The following is an 18,352-nucleotide window of genomic DNA, read 5'->3' on the forward strand; positions in this document are numbered from 1 at the left end:
AGTGTGTATTTTTGCTCTGATTTATCCAAACTTGTATTCCACCTCTTTCGATTGGTAAATTACGATTTTATGTACCAAATTTACAAAAAAAAAAAACAAAGATAAAATTATAAAATTGAAAAAGGCATGAAAATGTGTTTGAGAAACAAATACCGGACAAAAGAGAGGAAAAAAAAAACATAAAACATCACAAAATCTTTATATATAGAAGTATTTAGAAATAATCTTCAGAGGTTAAATCATTCTTGAAGATTTAAAAATCATTCGTTTAGGAGTGTTTTGAATTTCCAAAAAAAAAAGATGTTTTTACATAAAATGTTCGTTTCCTCTCTGACCTTCGACACTTTTTCATCTTTAGACTAGAAAATCGTAATGTATTGTTTATAGTTAAAACCCCCACCTTTATTGCAAATATGAATGAAAAATGTTGGAGACTAAAACAATGATTCCTTAAATCGATCTCTAAATTTACAAATGCAACTTGCAATTTTGGGTAATTGTCATTTTGTCAAAAGAAAATATTTCAAAAAGTGCATTCTAACAATATTCTATTTACATTCCCCCCCCCCCCACCCCCCCCCCCCCCCCCCCCGATTTGTTCCTGGTTATTGGTCGTGCAGTTCTGTAGTGACACTATAAAATTGAGAATTGAAATGGGGAATCTGACAAAGCGACAACAATCCGACCATAGCACTATGAACGTTTGCCTTTGTCTACAAATGCAACGTGCTTATCGGCGAAACAAAATGTCACAAATTGATACAACGTTTATTGGAGCCTCTAATCCAACTCTGGCTACCCCACTTAGAAATATTCAAAAGGATGGCAATGTCAATAAAAAAACACATAAAGGGAATTCAGAGAATAGGCAAAATGTGGAGACTATACTTAGATGCAGAAGAAGACAAACTTTAACTACTAGGTAGTTCTTATGAAAAAGATTACCCCCTACTTATAACCCAAACAATATAAACTACAAAATTAACAGTAGAAAAGTCAGAGTAAAGAATGTGTCTTTAACTGCAAATGATGGCCAGATACCAAGAGAACTAGAGAAGAGAAACATAAAAGTTATCTAATTATACAGTGGCAGATTGAGAAGGAAAATAACAGACTGCCAGACAGGGGACAGAGTATTTTTTTAGAGAAATTAGAGAAATAATTACCCAAAACAATGCAATTCATAAAATACCTAGCTAGTGTTTCACACTTCAGAAGGATAGATATTAACATTCAATTTATTTGTAGTAAATGCCTCCAGAATGGCCACTTTACAAGTGACTGTCCCAATGAATAGATGAGTAAATGCTGCAACAAGTAGGGTCACACATTTATAGAATGTCCCATCTTTTTGAAAGAAAATGAAAACCTAATTACTGAACGTAATGTCACCACAAGACAAGGAACATAACAAAATGAAGACATAGAAGAAATTACAAATCAAATCAACCAAGAATATGACACAACAGATGAAAACACAGACCCTTCTAAAAACAAGTGTAATTTGGGAACAGAACTACAAATGACAAAAAAAGAGCCCAAGAAAATAAAAAATAAAAATAAGAAAACATACAAGTAAAAAATGAAAGCCTTTCTCATAGTGTAGACTCAAAAACTTACGATACTGATAAACCGACTAAGAAAAAAATAAGTCTGAAACAAAAGGACATTAACAGATTTACTACACTGTTATGATATTGTAATTATTATATCTATTTATGTTGGCCTAATTTCTGTTGTGTGGCCTGATAGTTGTTTACAGAATAGTCTTATAACTGTGCAGTTTAGAAATCCCTGGAACAATCAAAGATACCGATAGAATAAGTGAAACTTTCCATTTGACTTACATAACGATTCCAGATTGATCCTAAGAAAAGATGCGTTATTTAAACTTGTACATTTTTCCAGAAACTTCCGTTATAGTTTTCTAGGACTTTCCATTTATAGAATGTTCTAGAGTTTTCCGTGACAACTATATATATATATATATATATATACAGACACTGAAGTTAAACTTTTAGACTTATACTTAAACATCGATAGAAATTAGTATTCACAGCATTTGGATTGACATTTTAATTCTACAAACAACATCATACTGGATTGTGACCTTAGTAGTGAACGTAATATTCAGATTGGATTCCGAGAAGATTTCCGGATACAGATAAAGACAAAAGATTGCACTCATATTTTGACAGTTAAATTGACAGTAATATTTGTGTAATACTTTTTGTAAACTTTTGGTATAATAAATCATGTTAAATTTTATAATTGATTTGTGTCTTTTGTTGGCTACAATTAAAAGCTGATTTCTGGCACCAAATAGAAGGCAAGAAACTTGTATAAAAGAACACCACCAACTCCACCAGACCAAGATACAGAAAACAAGGATTCAAGAACTTAATTCAAAAATTAAAACATAGCTTTTATCTTAACATAACAATGAAAAAAAAAAATAGTGTCACTTTACAAAATGTGTATAGTCCTTTTGATTTTGACATGTTTGATGTATCATGTATTTCAAAAGCGGAATATCACAATTGCATTCCATAAATCATACACTAAGTATCAACGTAACGGAATTAGGATGAGATATCAGTATATCAGATATGAAGTTTAACAGTCACTACATGCTTAGTCAAAAATAACCATAATATATTATATGTTACACAAAAATAGGGGATTGTACATGTACATGTACATTATAGCTACAGGTGAACAAGAAACGCACATATTTTTTCTTTCAGCCTGATTATCAATTTATAGACTTGTTTGGTTTATTAGTGACGACATCAAAAGTTCAACGTAGGATAGAATAATTAATTCACATAGTTTTTTCACTGACCCTCCTACCCACTGCCCCCCCCCCCCGTCTTAACTTTATTTGGGAAAAATTGATTTACCAATAGGGATATATGTAAAAATCGATTTTAGATATACAAAACTTGCAGTATTTTAACCTCTCCCCCCCAACCTCAAAACTATTTGATTTAAGTTTTTTATTCTTCATCGATCTTTTGATGTCGTCCCTAACTTATCAAGAATTTATAAAGTAAGACATGTTTGAATGGATGCAATGATTATATTTACCTGTTGCTAACTTTGTATTTACATCTCATATTCTGTTGTGCTGTTTTCCTGTTGGTATGGCATTGATGTTTTTACAACTTTGGTTGACACATAAAACTTTCAAGACAGCAGCTAGGCCACATGTTGTTACATTTAAACAATTTTATAAAGAGAGTGGAAGACTACATTGTTTGCACGCAGCGAGATGATCTGCCAATACCCCAAGTTCTACAACGTTACCTTCTTCCATTTCTCCAACTATCGTCTGATGTTATGTTTACATTGTTTTCATCTACGACTTCCTCTTGTATACAATTTGACAAGTCTGGTTGTTTATATGAAGATGAGGGATATGAAGTTGTATATGCATGATCTAGTAATACTGTGCGAGCCGTTTGTCTGATGTTCTGACCGTTTCTAATTGACTCGATTTTCTGTTTCTGTTTACAAGACCTGTCCAAACCTTCCCATTGAATAAAAATCTTATAAAAATAGCAACGATGTATATTAAAAGTAAATTAGATATAAAAGTTTGACGTAAATTGGTTAAAAAATGTTCAAATATACTGCTAAACGATGTGTTCACGGGTCTTTTGATGTCGTCCACAATTGCCGGAATTAGGCGAAATGCCGCGTAAATATTATTGTCGTATATTCTGGATTATTTTGACATCTAAAATTGTTTTAAAATCAAACTTTCACTAAAAATAAGGTAAGATATAATATCTGATAACTTTGAGTAAAATACATTTTATTAAATTTAATGAAACATAAAAAGTATATTACGGCATTCATTCTCAACTACGGTGCGCAAACTGTGTCAAAATAGTGAGTAGCGAACATCCTTAAGATGTTAGGATTGATTACACGAGCACTTCTGTATTTTATCAACACATTTTCTTTTCAGAAAAGCAACTCAAAAATATTTACAGAAATGGGTTATCCCATAACTATTTTTAGTAACAAATCTAACATTATTAACAACAAGTACTGTGGATTCATTTATTTTCGTGGGTATCAATTTTAGTAGATTGCTGAACACTTGTATATTCGTGGATATTTGACTTCGTGGTTTTGCCAATCTCTGCATATAAAGCCTATTGAAAACATGTTAACCATTGACCATTTGAATTCGTGATTCACCTGTACCCCGAATCCCACGAAAAGTGGTATCCAACGAATAATAATTAATCCACATTATAAGGTTATTAAATCGCAACAAAAAGTAAATGAAAAAAAAAACGGTAATACTTATATTATCTGTTCGGACAATTACCTACTATCTAATCTGGTCTAATAAAATCAAAAATCAACTAAAGTAATTAAAGTATTATATATTTATATATATATACATAAGATTTCATCTTAATTTGACACGATGATACTGTTTGTAGAAAGATTTGTTCATATGCATAAACAAAAGTTATTTAACACGGTAATGAAACCGTGTAGTAAACGAAATACTTTCTGTTATAAAACTTGTTGTATTACTATAACACAATGTGCCATTTAATAGTTGATATGTAACAGCTTTAAACCACTAAAAGCTAAAAATAAATCACAATGTGAGTAATTCAATGGATTGTACATTAAATATTGATAAGGGATGTTTGTAAATTTATTAATTTCACTTAACATTTATGAAATTACAGTATTTTTTATATGCATCAGTATGTTTTCATTTTGCCTGGAGAATTCAAATCAATAATGGATTTTTTAACAGAGAGAACATGTAATTTTTTTTTATTGTATTGTTTAGGATTGTGCAAATGTTATGTTTGTTAAAATCCCAAACAAAATAGAATCTGTTATGCAAGAACAGACAGATAAAATAAGGAAAATTTGTTTGCGTGACTTTGAATATCAGTTTGTTGTCAATAGATATACATCAGTTTAAACAAATGCATACCGATATTTTGATTAAAAGGGTTTTATATTTAATTTTGGTTTTATCAATTCTGAAAGTAATGGAAATGGTGAAGGAGTTTTAAGTTTAAACTCTAGAAACAACCAATAAAATCAAAGCGATATCTACTGCGCAATAGTGTATCAAGTTTTACTTCAAAATGAACAGGCGATAGAAAAAACCAAATAAAAATCAAGAAACCACAGCGATAGCTACTGCGCAATAGTGTATCAAGGTTCGGTTCAAAAAGAACTGGCGATAGGAACAACCAATTAAATCTCGACGCAGAAGTGCACAGCTACAGCGCAGTGATACAATTATAACCACCAAGAAAACCATATATAACTAACACCACACAAATAAGCATATATTATCCCACGTGAGATAATTGTATATAACAATTTTAACTAAAGGCACTTAATTGAGGGCTACAATGTCGGTACACTTTTCTGAATTTTCAATTTTAATGTTGGTTTTTAGGATTATTGAGGGAATTTCACTTAACGTAACTGGTTCTTCGTTTACCAAAAACAAATATAGTGACTCACATGTAATCTTGGCCTTTGACAAAGTTGGTCCATTGATGTGCGTAAGTGATTGCTTTGTGTACAAGGGGTGCAATGCTGTGAATTATAACAGAATTCGTTTAGATTGTGAATTACTAAGTGTTTCTTTTCCTGGAGACAATATAACTGATATGGAAGGATCATTCTATACGGATATTGTTGGCTGGAAAATGGTAAGTTGGTGTCAATTGAGATTTGTATTTTTTCCATATTATAGAATATCAATAAGTATATCAGACACAAATGCTTTGATCCATAATTCAGAATGTAAAGTGTGTATGTTTGTCAAACGTACGCTTGTAAGATAAATATGATATTTTTAAAAATTAAAGTTCTAAATCTTTGCCAAAAACAAACATTCGAGGTAAAAAAATGTATTTCAAATCCATATAAAAAATTCTCCTTCAAATTACCAATCGACACAGTCTCAAATATATCGATATCTATGATTTTGAATTTTTACCAGATATAGCTGCTTTTATGTTTTCAAACTCCTTATATATCAGGATAGGATCAAAATCCACAATAATAACTTCCTTTTGAAATCTTGTAACAATTACTTAGTTATAAGCAACAGCAATTATTAAAAGAATTTTTTTTGTTGTTGTTGTTTTTTGTTTTTTTATAACAACAAATAAATTTTCTTTATTCTTCAAATTGCTTGTTACAGTTTTATTTCATTGTCCAAGCTTCAATAAAGTATCCCATGTGAAATACTTTCACAGTATCCAGGAAAATACAAAGCATATAATAAAATATAAACATTTTTTTCCATCAATTATATCAATCTTTTTAGCTTTATGAAAAATATATTTTGAGATTTCATTCATAAACCTTCGTAGCTCCTTTAAAAACATAGCTAAAAAAAAATATTCTCAGATACATAGTACAACTTCTTAATACAAAAACCTATAAAAGAGGAACGAGAGATGCCAAGGGACATTCAAACTCCACATGTAGCACCCGTCGTGTTGCTTATGTGATAACAAATCCGGTAAATATTCTAATTCGGTAGGTCACATTCATGAAAGAGAAGGGGATTTTAGATAAGACGTAAGGAACATATCCGATATCATTTGTGAAATAGTTATTCCATAACGGTCAACCAACTGGTGATGGCGTCCGTAAAACTTACGAAGGGATGATTTCAACTTCACCATTTGGAACTCTTGGTTTAATAGCTTCCTTGTGGGCAGCAACCCTCTATCAAGAAAATCATGATAGGAAATGCAAGCACGGGAATATCGTATCAATTGGGAGATATATATACACCGTATGCAGGTGCTGCTGGAATGTTGCTACTTAAAAATGAAAAGATCACAACTGGAAAGCTGAAATCATCATTGTCAAGAAATAATTAAAACCGTTATACCCTTGATCTGATATGTTGAATTCAAATACTATATGTTTTGCTAATACATTTGTATCTTGTTTTGAAATTTTTTTGCTAGAAGATGATGTACTTTCTCCCAAATTTTTTTCAAAAATGAACATGTAATAAAGAAATGTCAATAATTTACAAAAAATGCATATATCGTTCTCAGATATTTTCCACTTTAATAGTAGCTGCTTTATAAGAATAATATACTGAAGCAGTTTCAATCTGAAAATTTTTAACTGATTTTCTATTAAAATTTTAAATATAAAATCATATACAAATGACATTTGTGGTAAGTATTCTAATTTTAAATATTTTGTTCAAATGTTGATACTGATTGGCTTTGCATATTTTTTATCTACTAAAGTTTTATAGAGCATTTTGTTGTTGATATCTTTTGTTTCAATTTGTTTATTTTGCCAGCTTAATTAAACCTTACATATATTGATTATACTCTTAACGGAGTTTTCTTTTTTTTAAACTTGCATTCATTCTTTTGGGATGCAAGATTTCAACATTAAACTCTGCAATCCAGTTTTTTTTAATGATGAATTTCCTTCACGATCCAATATGTCGTTTATATACACCAATTCACTTTTAACCCAGTTCGGGAAAAACAAGTATTGGTTGCGATATTTAATATATTTATTTCATCAAATAATCTGTTTTCTAATATTCGAAAAGTGATTAGAAAATGATGCTAAACCTCCTCCTGTTTAAACGCAACTTGAAATTACTTGCAAATAAAAATCGAATATTTTTCCAAGTTCATTTATTGATTTAATATTATCTAAATTCATGTTAAAGACAAGCAAGTTTTTACCAAGATTGTTCAATGTTTGGTAGGAATAATCTTCCAATCCGGCAGATTGGTTGTTGTTAATTTGAGACCCATGAGGCTTTCAGTGCTGTAAAATAACTGTCAAAATCAATCATTCTTAACCCCCTTTATGGTATTTACCAATAAGTGTGTTTCTTTTCTCTTTGTCATTTTTTAAAGTTTTCTTACATATTTGTCTTATTAAATCATATACTACCCAGGCGTAACCTCATATTTGATTTGATCAAATATATGTGTGAAATGGCCGTGTCAATTCTTTTGATGACAGTAATTGTGATATTACAGATGACATTATCAACTATACCAACTTGTTTGAACTCGCAACATAAAAAGAGCATATACAAAGCAAGTTCGTGCAAATTTCTTAATGTAGACAATATTTTGTATATTTTCAGGATAAAGAACAATGCACTCCAAACCCATGCGAAGTTGGTGAAAAATGTATTTCCGCCATGTACAATAATCATATTTGCCTATCATTTGGTAAGTAACATTCATTCCATGAAAAAGGAACCCCAATGTTCTCTCAAAATTACTTTAAATTTCCAACATTCTGTCGTAAGTGCAGGTTTGCGCTATATTAAACATCACTTATGTAACTTTCTTCTTTGGATTTAGATACAAAGCCATGATTTTATTAATTTGTTTCAATTAATCAAAATGGCTGCCTTTCTGGCGTGTATTATAGGTCCACCTCTAAATACAATAGATCAAAATGTTTCTTAAAGTATCTAATTAATTATATCATGCCAACTTTACGTTTATTTAAACAAGAAAAGATATTTTATTTCAACATTTAACAATTCGCATAATACGCTCGGTATTAAGATATTGAGGGGAAATTCTTTATTCCCGATTTCAAGGCCAAAAACTGTTCCCGACATAAAATTATTTAGTTAGATAATATTTTTTATGTAACATTTAATAGACCAATGGCGCAGAATCCACTTTAAAATCTAGACAATTAGATAAAACTGTCATAAGTCTGCCACATATCTTGACTTACATATATAAATTGAAAATGAGGGTTGGTCGAAAACAAACTATACGACAAAAGAGATGATTTCAGACTCCCAATTGTTAACTTTCCATTTTATGTAGTAACATTCCAGCAGCGCCTGCATACAGGGTATATATCTCCCAATTGATACGATATGCCTGGGCTTGTATTTCCTATCATGATTTCCTTGATAAAGGATTGCTACTCACAAGGAAGCTATTAAACCAAGAGTTCCAAATGGTGAAGTTGAAATCATCCCTTCGTACATTTTACGCACGCAATCACGAGTTGGTTGACCGTTATGAAATAACCGTTTCACAGATGATATCTGACTAGTTCCTTATGTCGTAACTACAATACCCTTCCCTTTTCACGAATGTGACCTACCGAATTAGACTATTTACCGGATTTGTAATAACATAAGCAACACCACGGGTGCCACATGTGGAGCAAGATCTACTTACCCTCCCGGAGCACCTGAGATCGCTTCCAGTTTTGATAGGGTTCGTGTTGCTTAATCTTTAGTTTTCTATGATGTGTCTTCTATTATTTGTATGTTGTCTTTTTATTTTTAGCCATGGCGTCGTCAATTATTTTCAATTTATGAGTTTGACTTTCCCTGTGGTATCTTTCGTCCATCTTTTATATAGTTTTGCAAAACAATTATTTCAATTAGATTCCAATAAACAGGTGACAATATAGAAAAGATCAACTTCGTTCTCTTAACGACACGCAAACTTTTATTCTAAAAAATATTCATACAGTACAAATTGAAATTAAAACGGAGTGAAATAAAATATATCAGGTTTTATTTCGAATCCATGATTTGTTTTTAGTTGTAATTGGACAGTTTTACAGTGATCGTTTTTATATTGCACTGTTATTAAACTCTATTACTAAAAAGAAGTTTGATTGCAAATGAGACAACTTTCCACAAGAGACCAAATGAAACAACAATTAACAACAATCGGCCACCGTGCGGTCTTCAACAATGAGCAAAGCGCATAGTCAGCTATACAAATTCCTGAAAAAGACAACGTAAATCAATTCAAACGAGACAACTTTCGATCTAATTTATGTACAAAAAATGAACCAAAAACAAATATGTAACACATAAACAAATCTGCCCATTTTCATGAATACGTAGGTACTTTATTTTGTAACAATTTTTCGAACGTCACTGATAAATCTGTTGATGAGTTTATTTTCCCACATGTCTTCTATGAATCTTTTTTGGAATATAAAACTAAAACAAACATTTCATAGAAGGATATATTTTTTTTATATTTAAGATGCACCTTGTGACGTTCACCCTTGTCTTCATAATGGTGTCTGTAGAAACATGGTCAAAAGTTACAAATGTATTTGTCCACATGGTTACCATGGCAATGATTGTGAGAGTAAGTAGCTTAAATGCCAATAAGAAACATTTGATGGATTGGGTTGCATAATCACATAACATTGTCCACGTATCCTAGAAACAAGTATAAATCGAGTGTCACTTATGAGTCTTTTGTACATTTGGTTATATTTATAAATTTACTGATTACAAATTTTTGAACTTTTTGAAATACTAAGACTTTTCTACCTCAGGCATAGATTACCTTAGCTGTATTTGGCAAAATTTTAAGGAATTTTGGTCCTCAATGCTCTTCAACTTCGTACTTTATTTGGCCTTTTTAACTTTTTTGGATTCGAGCGTCAATGATGAGTCTTTTGCAGACGAAACGCGCGTCTGGCGTATACTAAATTTATTCCTGGTATTTATGATGAGTTTATTTAGCATATGTTTTGCGTACAAATTGTTAAATCAAATGTATCTTAATTTCTTATCGTAAAACTGATTATTTTCTATTACAATGTTTGTTCATCAAATCGAAATGACTGCCATTCCGGGTTGTGTCCACTTTGAAGTACAAAACTTCCATATTTCCTATAAGTATCAAAATAATTCTATCTCGCTTATCTCTGTGCTCATAGGCATTAAATTTGTCAATTTAAGACTTCGCTTCTGTTAGTATTAGATATTGACAAACATAATGCATACCCATTTTAAAATGATTTAAGAGCATGTCATGCAAGAATTAGTTCTTAAATAAGCTATTTTCGATTCACTCATTCTCGATAGCAAAGGCCAAAACTGTACACGAGATTAATTAAATTTTAAGTTGGATATTATTTTTATCTTTGATTTGCATACATTAGTTCAGGTTGTGACATTTAATAGACCAATTGCATGAATCCATTTTAAAATATAAAATCTCAACAGCTACATAAGATTGTCATAATTATTTTTTCACTTTTGCAGAACATTTGATTCAATTAGTTTCCAATATTTTAGTTACATTATTAATGTAGGAGAAATCAACTTCGTTTTCTTGACGACACGAAAATTTGTAATTCCAAAAAAATATTTTAAGAGTACAAAAGTTAAAACGAATTGAAGCAAAACACATGAGGTTTTTTTCGTATCCAGAATTTGTTTTAGGTGTAATATCAACAGTTTAATAGTGATCTTTTATTAAATTGGACTATCATTATACTCTTTTTATCAGTTTTAATGAATAAATAGGTATTTCAACCGATGACGTCTCTGTTTCTTTTTGAAGTATGAAACTTAAAACAAACGTTGAATAGACGAATATATCTTTTTGTATTCAAGATACACCTTGTGATGTTCACCCTTGTCTAAATAATGGCGTATGCAGAAACATGGCTAGTGGTTACAAATGTAATTGTCAAGAAGGTCACAATGGCGATAATTGTGAATGTAAGTATTTTTAGCTTATCGTTCTCAGTTTGAAGTTCATGCGATTGCCTATTTTTTTGTATGGTACCCAGGTGAGTCTCTTCCTAAACGTTTATAATATTTAAACAGCAGTACATGTAAGGTTACTACTGTCGCCTTTATTCGTCCATTTTTGTGTTGTTTCAACTATGGAAGCAATATTTAACTTACATAAAGAAATTGAAAGAGGAAGAATTTGACGGAAAAACTTGCATAATCACAAAATCAAATATTATAACCTCATATGTGTATAATCTCATTGTCGTTCAACTAATGTTTCCGTTATGTTGTTTTAAAGTTTAAACGTAAAATATGTTTTCGAAACAACAATTTGTTTAATTCAGAACATAAAGGAAGTAAGTGACCTGGCAAAACAAATTGACATTGCAAAAATGTCGTGCTTGTTAATAACTATCATTCGTATTCAAAGTTTCAAATAATAGTACCTTTTAATGTTTGTGTTTTGTACGATGTATTTGTTGATTCGTTGTAGATTGTACAAAAAAACAAAGGATAGGGGGTATCAATCTATTGCACAAAATCAGTATATGCACAGCAAAAACACACAAAAAACAGAGGAACATGTTCCGAAAGCGGACTTGATTCGGTTACTTTTTACATTTAGAGTGTAGTTTACCTCACATACGATATAGATATATATATATATATATATATATATAGCTTGATTGGTAGTTTAGAAGAAAACAAATTCGATGAGTACATATGAAAATTATACAAATAGACAGATATGTTCAGATAGTCTTTTTTTCATTCTTATTCAAAGATTCACAGTAGACCAAAAATATATATAATTCGAAAAAGAATAATGCAGACAAAACCCTTGGCAAACATGATAGAATCATCATGAATCGAGCATCATGAACTTCAAATATTTGCAATAACTTGATGATTTAACAAATTTGTTTATAAATTAATCTGTATATTTCTAGCTTTTACATTAAATTTAGGCAGCAATTTGATTTAACTTTAAAGTCAACAGTTAAAGGGGGATACAAATGTACTCTTGTAATATTAAAAAAGAATTTTATTTAGGGAATTTCATACTCTTTACAGACTCATCGGGAATAATTAGTTCTCCGAACTACCCTGGCAATTATGAGAATAACCAAGAGTACAAATATTTAATTCGAGAGCAAGTTGGACAAAGAATCACCCTGACATTTTCGAAAATTGATACGGAAGAATGCTGTGATTTCGTTCAGGTGAGAGAAAGGCATCAACTGAAATAAATACAAAATGTCTAAATCTTATCAATATAACAGATATATGATCTATAATTTATCACGGTTAAATTTTAATCATTAATTAAAAAGTCTTTGGGAAAAAGAGAAAATCCCGCACAGGGAGGTGGGCCTCAGCTGGCCCCGAACTAAAATTATGTACTAGTTCAGTGATAATAAATGTCACACCTAACTCCAAAACATATAAATGAACTTAAATTTAAAACAAACATACAAGGCTTACAAAAGCCAAAGGCCCCTTACTTGAAACAGGCGCAAAATTGAAGCGGGGTTTAACATGTTTTGTGAGATCTCAACCTTTCCCCTATACCTCTAAACAATGTAGAATAAAGAAACACAAAGCAATACGCACAATAACACTAATTAAGCTAATTTGATTTATTTGTATATCCTCCTTTTTATAATTTAATCTGTGTACAATTTTTCACTGCAAGAAACTGTAGTTGAACTCAAGAACATATATGTCTAAATTCTTTGTAAGGGCAATAACAACAGAGGGATTCAAAATCAAACAAAACAAACAGACCTTCAGCATTTTCACACCCTCTAACAAAATCTTCACATAAAAATTCCCGTTACATTTTATGCATGATCGATCTATTAGTTATCAAAGGTACTACGGTTATAATTTAGTACGGCAGACGCGCGTTTCGTCACATCAGTGACGCTCATATCAAAATATTTATAAAGCCAAACAAATACAAAGTTGTAGAGCATTAAGGATCCAAAATTTCAAATAGTTGTGCCAAATACGGCTACGGTAATCTATGCCTTGGGGAAAAAAAATCCAAAGTTTTTCGAAAAATTCAAAGTTTTGTAAACAGGAAATTTATAAATAAGACTACATAATTGATATTCATGTCAACACAGAAGTGTTGAATACTGGGCTGGTGATACCCTCGGGGACGAAACGTCCACCAGCAGAGGCATCAATCAAGTGTTTTAAATAGTTATCAAAGGTACCAGGACCAGAATTTAGTACCCCTCACGATCAATAAGAAAAAAATTACATAAACTACCTAGCCTGGTGATTTAAAATCTTTGGCTTCTTACAATCTAATATTTATGGCAATATATCAGAATACATTCTATAGTACAATTGTAAGTGATATATTTGTCCTTGTAAAATAAGTGTGGGCGGACAAACGTCATTAGTATTAAAAGTCCATGGTTACAGAATCTTCTAGTAGAATTAGACTGATGTTAGTAATCTATGTCCCCAGACTAATTTTCCTAGGAAACCATGACCTATAAAATCCTATAAAAAGTTCAATTACATATAAACTATGGAAATTTCAATGTTAAGGTTTTAATACTGTTAAAGAGTGGGGTAAACAAATTGTTTTTAATAAAAATTTATGTCCCAGAATAAAATCTTGTCCATGCCATTGATAGTCCTAGGTAAAAAGGTCATTGTCCTTCATTTTAAAAGGAACATTTTTATAAACAATGGAAATAAATATTTATGTTTTAATGTTGTTAAAAAGGTAACGTTGTGCATTAACATTTTATGGTATATAGACTAATTTTACTACGAAATCATGTCCATGTCATTATAGGTACAAATAGCCATGCCCTTAATTGTAAAAGGTAAATTTAACTGTCATGCTATAATATTGTTTTACATTACTTTTTAATCAATATTTTAGTTAAATTAATGTCCCTGATTTATTTTCAAAGGACATCATATGGTTATAACCTACATGTCCTTGAAATAATGAAACTTTCCAATCTTAACAAAGAAAATTTATCTTTTTCCATTTTAAATATATTTAATAATATAATAAAAACTAATCATGCCATTAGAAGAACAAGTCTTTGGACAATTTTTCATAGGAAAATAACTGCGAGGCATATTTTACAAGCTATGGAATTTTTTCTAGTTTCCTAGGAAAATTTGTCCTAGAACTGATATTCCTAGTAAAATCATGGACATGGACTTGATTAACTAGGGAAAAAGTCCGATGGACAATGTTAACTACCGTACCGGTCAATAACATCTGATCTTTAATTCTTCAATTGAACTGAGCAACTTATCAAAATGTACTATGAAGTTGAAGAAGATACAGAAATTCATATCTGATATCGTCTTTTTGCATTCACGATGGATTTTTTGTAACATTTTCAGATTTCTGATTTCTCGTCTAATCACTTGATTATATGCTATAATAATTCATTTTATCTAGCAAATATAATGTATCTGGGAATAATAAATCAGACAGTTCAACTGTTCTTGCTCTATAATCGTCTGCGTCCAAATAATGTGACATTGTCCATATTGGCCCAAGTTTTGGCCATGTCCGAACACCTATATCAATTCCAAATTTATATCGACAGGACAACGTCACCGAGTAGAATTTATATTGCACCAGAGGGACAATATTCCCGAATGTATTGTATAGCAATATAATATTTGAAAGTAAAAATTGGTTTAAACTAAGTGTTTGTCGTTGATGACGTCATAAATTTTGAAGACTTATTGCACTAGTGCAATATTGGAATTAATTGGACGCTTATTTCTGTTACTTTATATTGGAAATATAATATTACTATGCAATGATAGAGAGTTATTGCATGAATATTTGGGAATATTGTCCCGAGTATAATTTTATATTGCACGAGCTTGCGAGTGCAATATATGTTCTACGAGGGACAATATTCCCAAATATGCATGCTATAATCCTTTAACTGTATAGCAATACAATATTTGGAAGTAAAATTTGGTTTAAACTAAGATTTTGTCGTTGATGACGTCATCAATTTTGAAGATTTATTGCACTAGTGCAATATTAGAATTCATCGCACGTTAACTTTTGGTTACTTTCTGTGAGAAATATTATATTGCTATGCAATAATATACGTTATTAACGGTGCATAATAATGGGAGTACCCGCCTGACACAAAATCATAATTTCCACTTGTTCCTGGCCATTATAGAAATTTGACAAAGAATGACCTCTTTGGTTTTATAAAACCTTTCTGATTTTTTTTCTGATTTTTTTTTATCATAAATTTAAAAGTAGATTGTAACTATTGTTTGTGCGTTTTAAAATACTTTGATAAGTTCGAAGGTTGTTTATTGCCAATATGACATTAATTTATCTATTATTAAACTTTATTTTTTTATTTTTTGGTTAATAATTCAGGTTTTTGCAGGATCAACTATCTCAGATTCACCGCTACGAAAGTTTTCTGGTTCCAGTAATAGTAGTAGTACAGTGCGGTCAACTGGCAATAACATGATTGTGTTGTTTACATCTGATCACAGTGTTACTGGCAGTGGATTCTATGCCACATATTATTCTCATTCATGACGTAAGATTCATCTTAACATCATATTGTTAACAGTTTAAGGATGTTCACTCATCTCGTATTTTAAATTTTTGTTACAATTATATTCCGAATTCTCTGGTTTTATCCAGGTATTGCTTCATAAAATATTTTGCATAATAAAAATTACTTCTTTTCATAACGTTTTTTCATATCGTTTTAACAGCCATATTTGATTTATTGATTGATTGAAGGCCACTTTCAGCACTTTTGCGTTATTTCGTGGTTGTAATCTTTTATTGGTGGGTAAAGCGGGAGTGGCCTAGTAGAGCCACCTTCAGCAGGGAAATTGACAATAATAGTCGATAAAGATTAGAGACAAACTTATATGACGGATTTGAACTAAAAACCTCAGTATTGACAGTATACAAATACATTAAATTCTCCCTCACCCTGCTCGTCCGAATTTAAAGTATTTAATCTCTAAATTCAATAGGCTATAAAAAAGACAAACACAGATATAGAATTAGTTACTCGCAGTAACATCTTATTTTCTCTTGCGATACAATATTTTATTTTACTTTATTGTAAAATTGAGAATGGAAATGGGGAATGTGTCAAAGAGACAACAACCCGACCAAATAAAAAACAACAGCAGAGGGTCACCAACAGGTCTTCAATGTAGCGAGAAATTCCCGCACCCGGAGGCGTCCTTCAGCTGGCCCCTAAACAAATATATACTAGTCCAGTGATAATGAACGCCATACTAATTGTATAAATTGTACACAAGAAACTAAAATTAAAACAATACAAGACTAACAAAGGCCAGAGGCTCCTGACTTGGGACAGGCGCAAAAATGCGGCGGGGTTAAACATGTTTGTGAGATCTCAACCCTCCCCCTATACCTCTAACCAATGTAGTAAAGTAAACGCATAACAATACGCACATTAAAATTCAGTTCAAGAGAAATCCGAGTCTGATGTCAGAAGATGTAACCAAAGAAAATAAACAAAATGACAATAATACATAAATAACTACAGATTATTGAATATCTCATTTGACCAAAATATCACTTGGTGTAAATTAACCAATTATCAGAATTGACGAACAGACGCCATTGATGCCTTGATTTGTATTTCAGTACAACAAATAACAAACACTGATTTTGTTTGGATATTGAATTGTCATGGCAACATTTAATCAAAATTCATTCATAAAACAACAACAACTGTTACAACAACAGTACACAACCAAAATATTTGTCAATCAATAAAATGTTGATGACGATTGAACTAATCATTGTATCACAGCTGGGCGATCCAAAGCTGGTGTACTGAAGGGCGGTCCATTCAGCAATATTTCAGAATTAGCAGCTGGGCTATCCATAGTCTGCATAAAATGAAGTAAATTTCGCTCCGGTTGTGTGACTGCTTCAGCATGTTACCATGACGGATATGTGTTTGAAGACTGGGGCATATGAAAAATAAATAAAACCAGCAGCAAACAAAGTTCAATTCTTAAGGGTGGGAGAGGATGGGTCTTAATTTTTTAACGTCCTCTCCGTTCGGTTTTCAAGGTAAAAGAGACCGTTAAATTGCACGGACTTTTACTACTCGGCTGTCACATGCTCAAATTAGCATAATAAGAGTAAAGGACGACTCGATTTGTCGAGTCTCAATACAGGTATATGTTAATTCAATAAATTAATTTAATTTTCATTTAATTAAATACTATTATTGAATATCTCATTTGACCAAAATATCACTTGGTGTAAATTAACCAATTATCAGAATTGACGAACAGACGCCATTGATGCCTTGATTTGTATTTCAGTACAACAAATAACAAACACTGATTTTGTTTGGATATTGAATTGTCATGGCAACATTTAATCAAAATTCATTCATAAAACAACAACAACTGTTACAACAACAGTACACAACCAAAATATTTGTCAATCAATAAAATGTTGATGACGATTGAACTAATCATTGTATCACAGCTGGGCGATCCAAAGCTGGTGTACTGAAGGGCGGTCCATTCAGCAATATTACAGAATAAGCAGCTGGGCTATCCATAGTCTGCATAAAATGAAGTAAATTTCGCCAAAATTATCATTCGGACTTTAGTACAGAATGATAATCCGCCACAAAATTTACCCATGACAATTCAGTTATCTCCAATTCTTCAATCAACTTTTCAACAACATTTAAACAATCAAAATAATAAAAGATATTGCGAATTTAACATTTATATAACAACCAAATTTCA

General features: G+C 31.2%; 1 protein-coding gene across 1 annotated transcript; it reads left to right on the forward strand.

The window, feature by feature from the left end:
* The first annotated feature begins 5,295 nt into the window (after window positions 1-5,295).
* LOC139502542 (cubilin homolog) lies at window positions 5,296-16,289 on the forward strand. The gene is made up of 6 exons (XM_071292036.1): window positions 5,296-5,714; window positions 8,156-8,243; window positions 10,053-10,160; window positions 11,423-11,530; window positions 12,623-12,771; window positions 15,957-16,289. Exons 1-6 carry the CDS (start codon window positions 5,409-5,411, stop codon window positions 16,122-16,124), a joined length of 927 nt encoding a protein of 308 aa, XP_071148137.1. The 5' UTR covers window positions 5,296-5,408; the 3' UTR covers window positions 16,125-16,289.
* The last annotated feature ends 2,063 nt before the right edge of the window (window positions 16,290-18,352 follow it).

Source organism: Mytilus edulis, chromosome 14, assembly GCF_963676685.1.
Source record: "Mytilus edulis chromosome 14, xbMytEdul2.2, whole genome shotgun sequence".
Classification (NCBI taxonomy): Eukaryota; Metazoa; Mollusca; class Bivalvia; order Mytilida; family Mytilidae; genus Mytilus; species Mytilus edulis.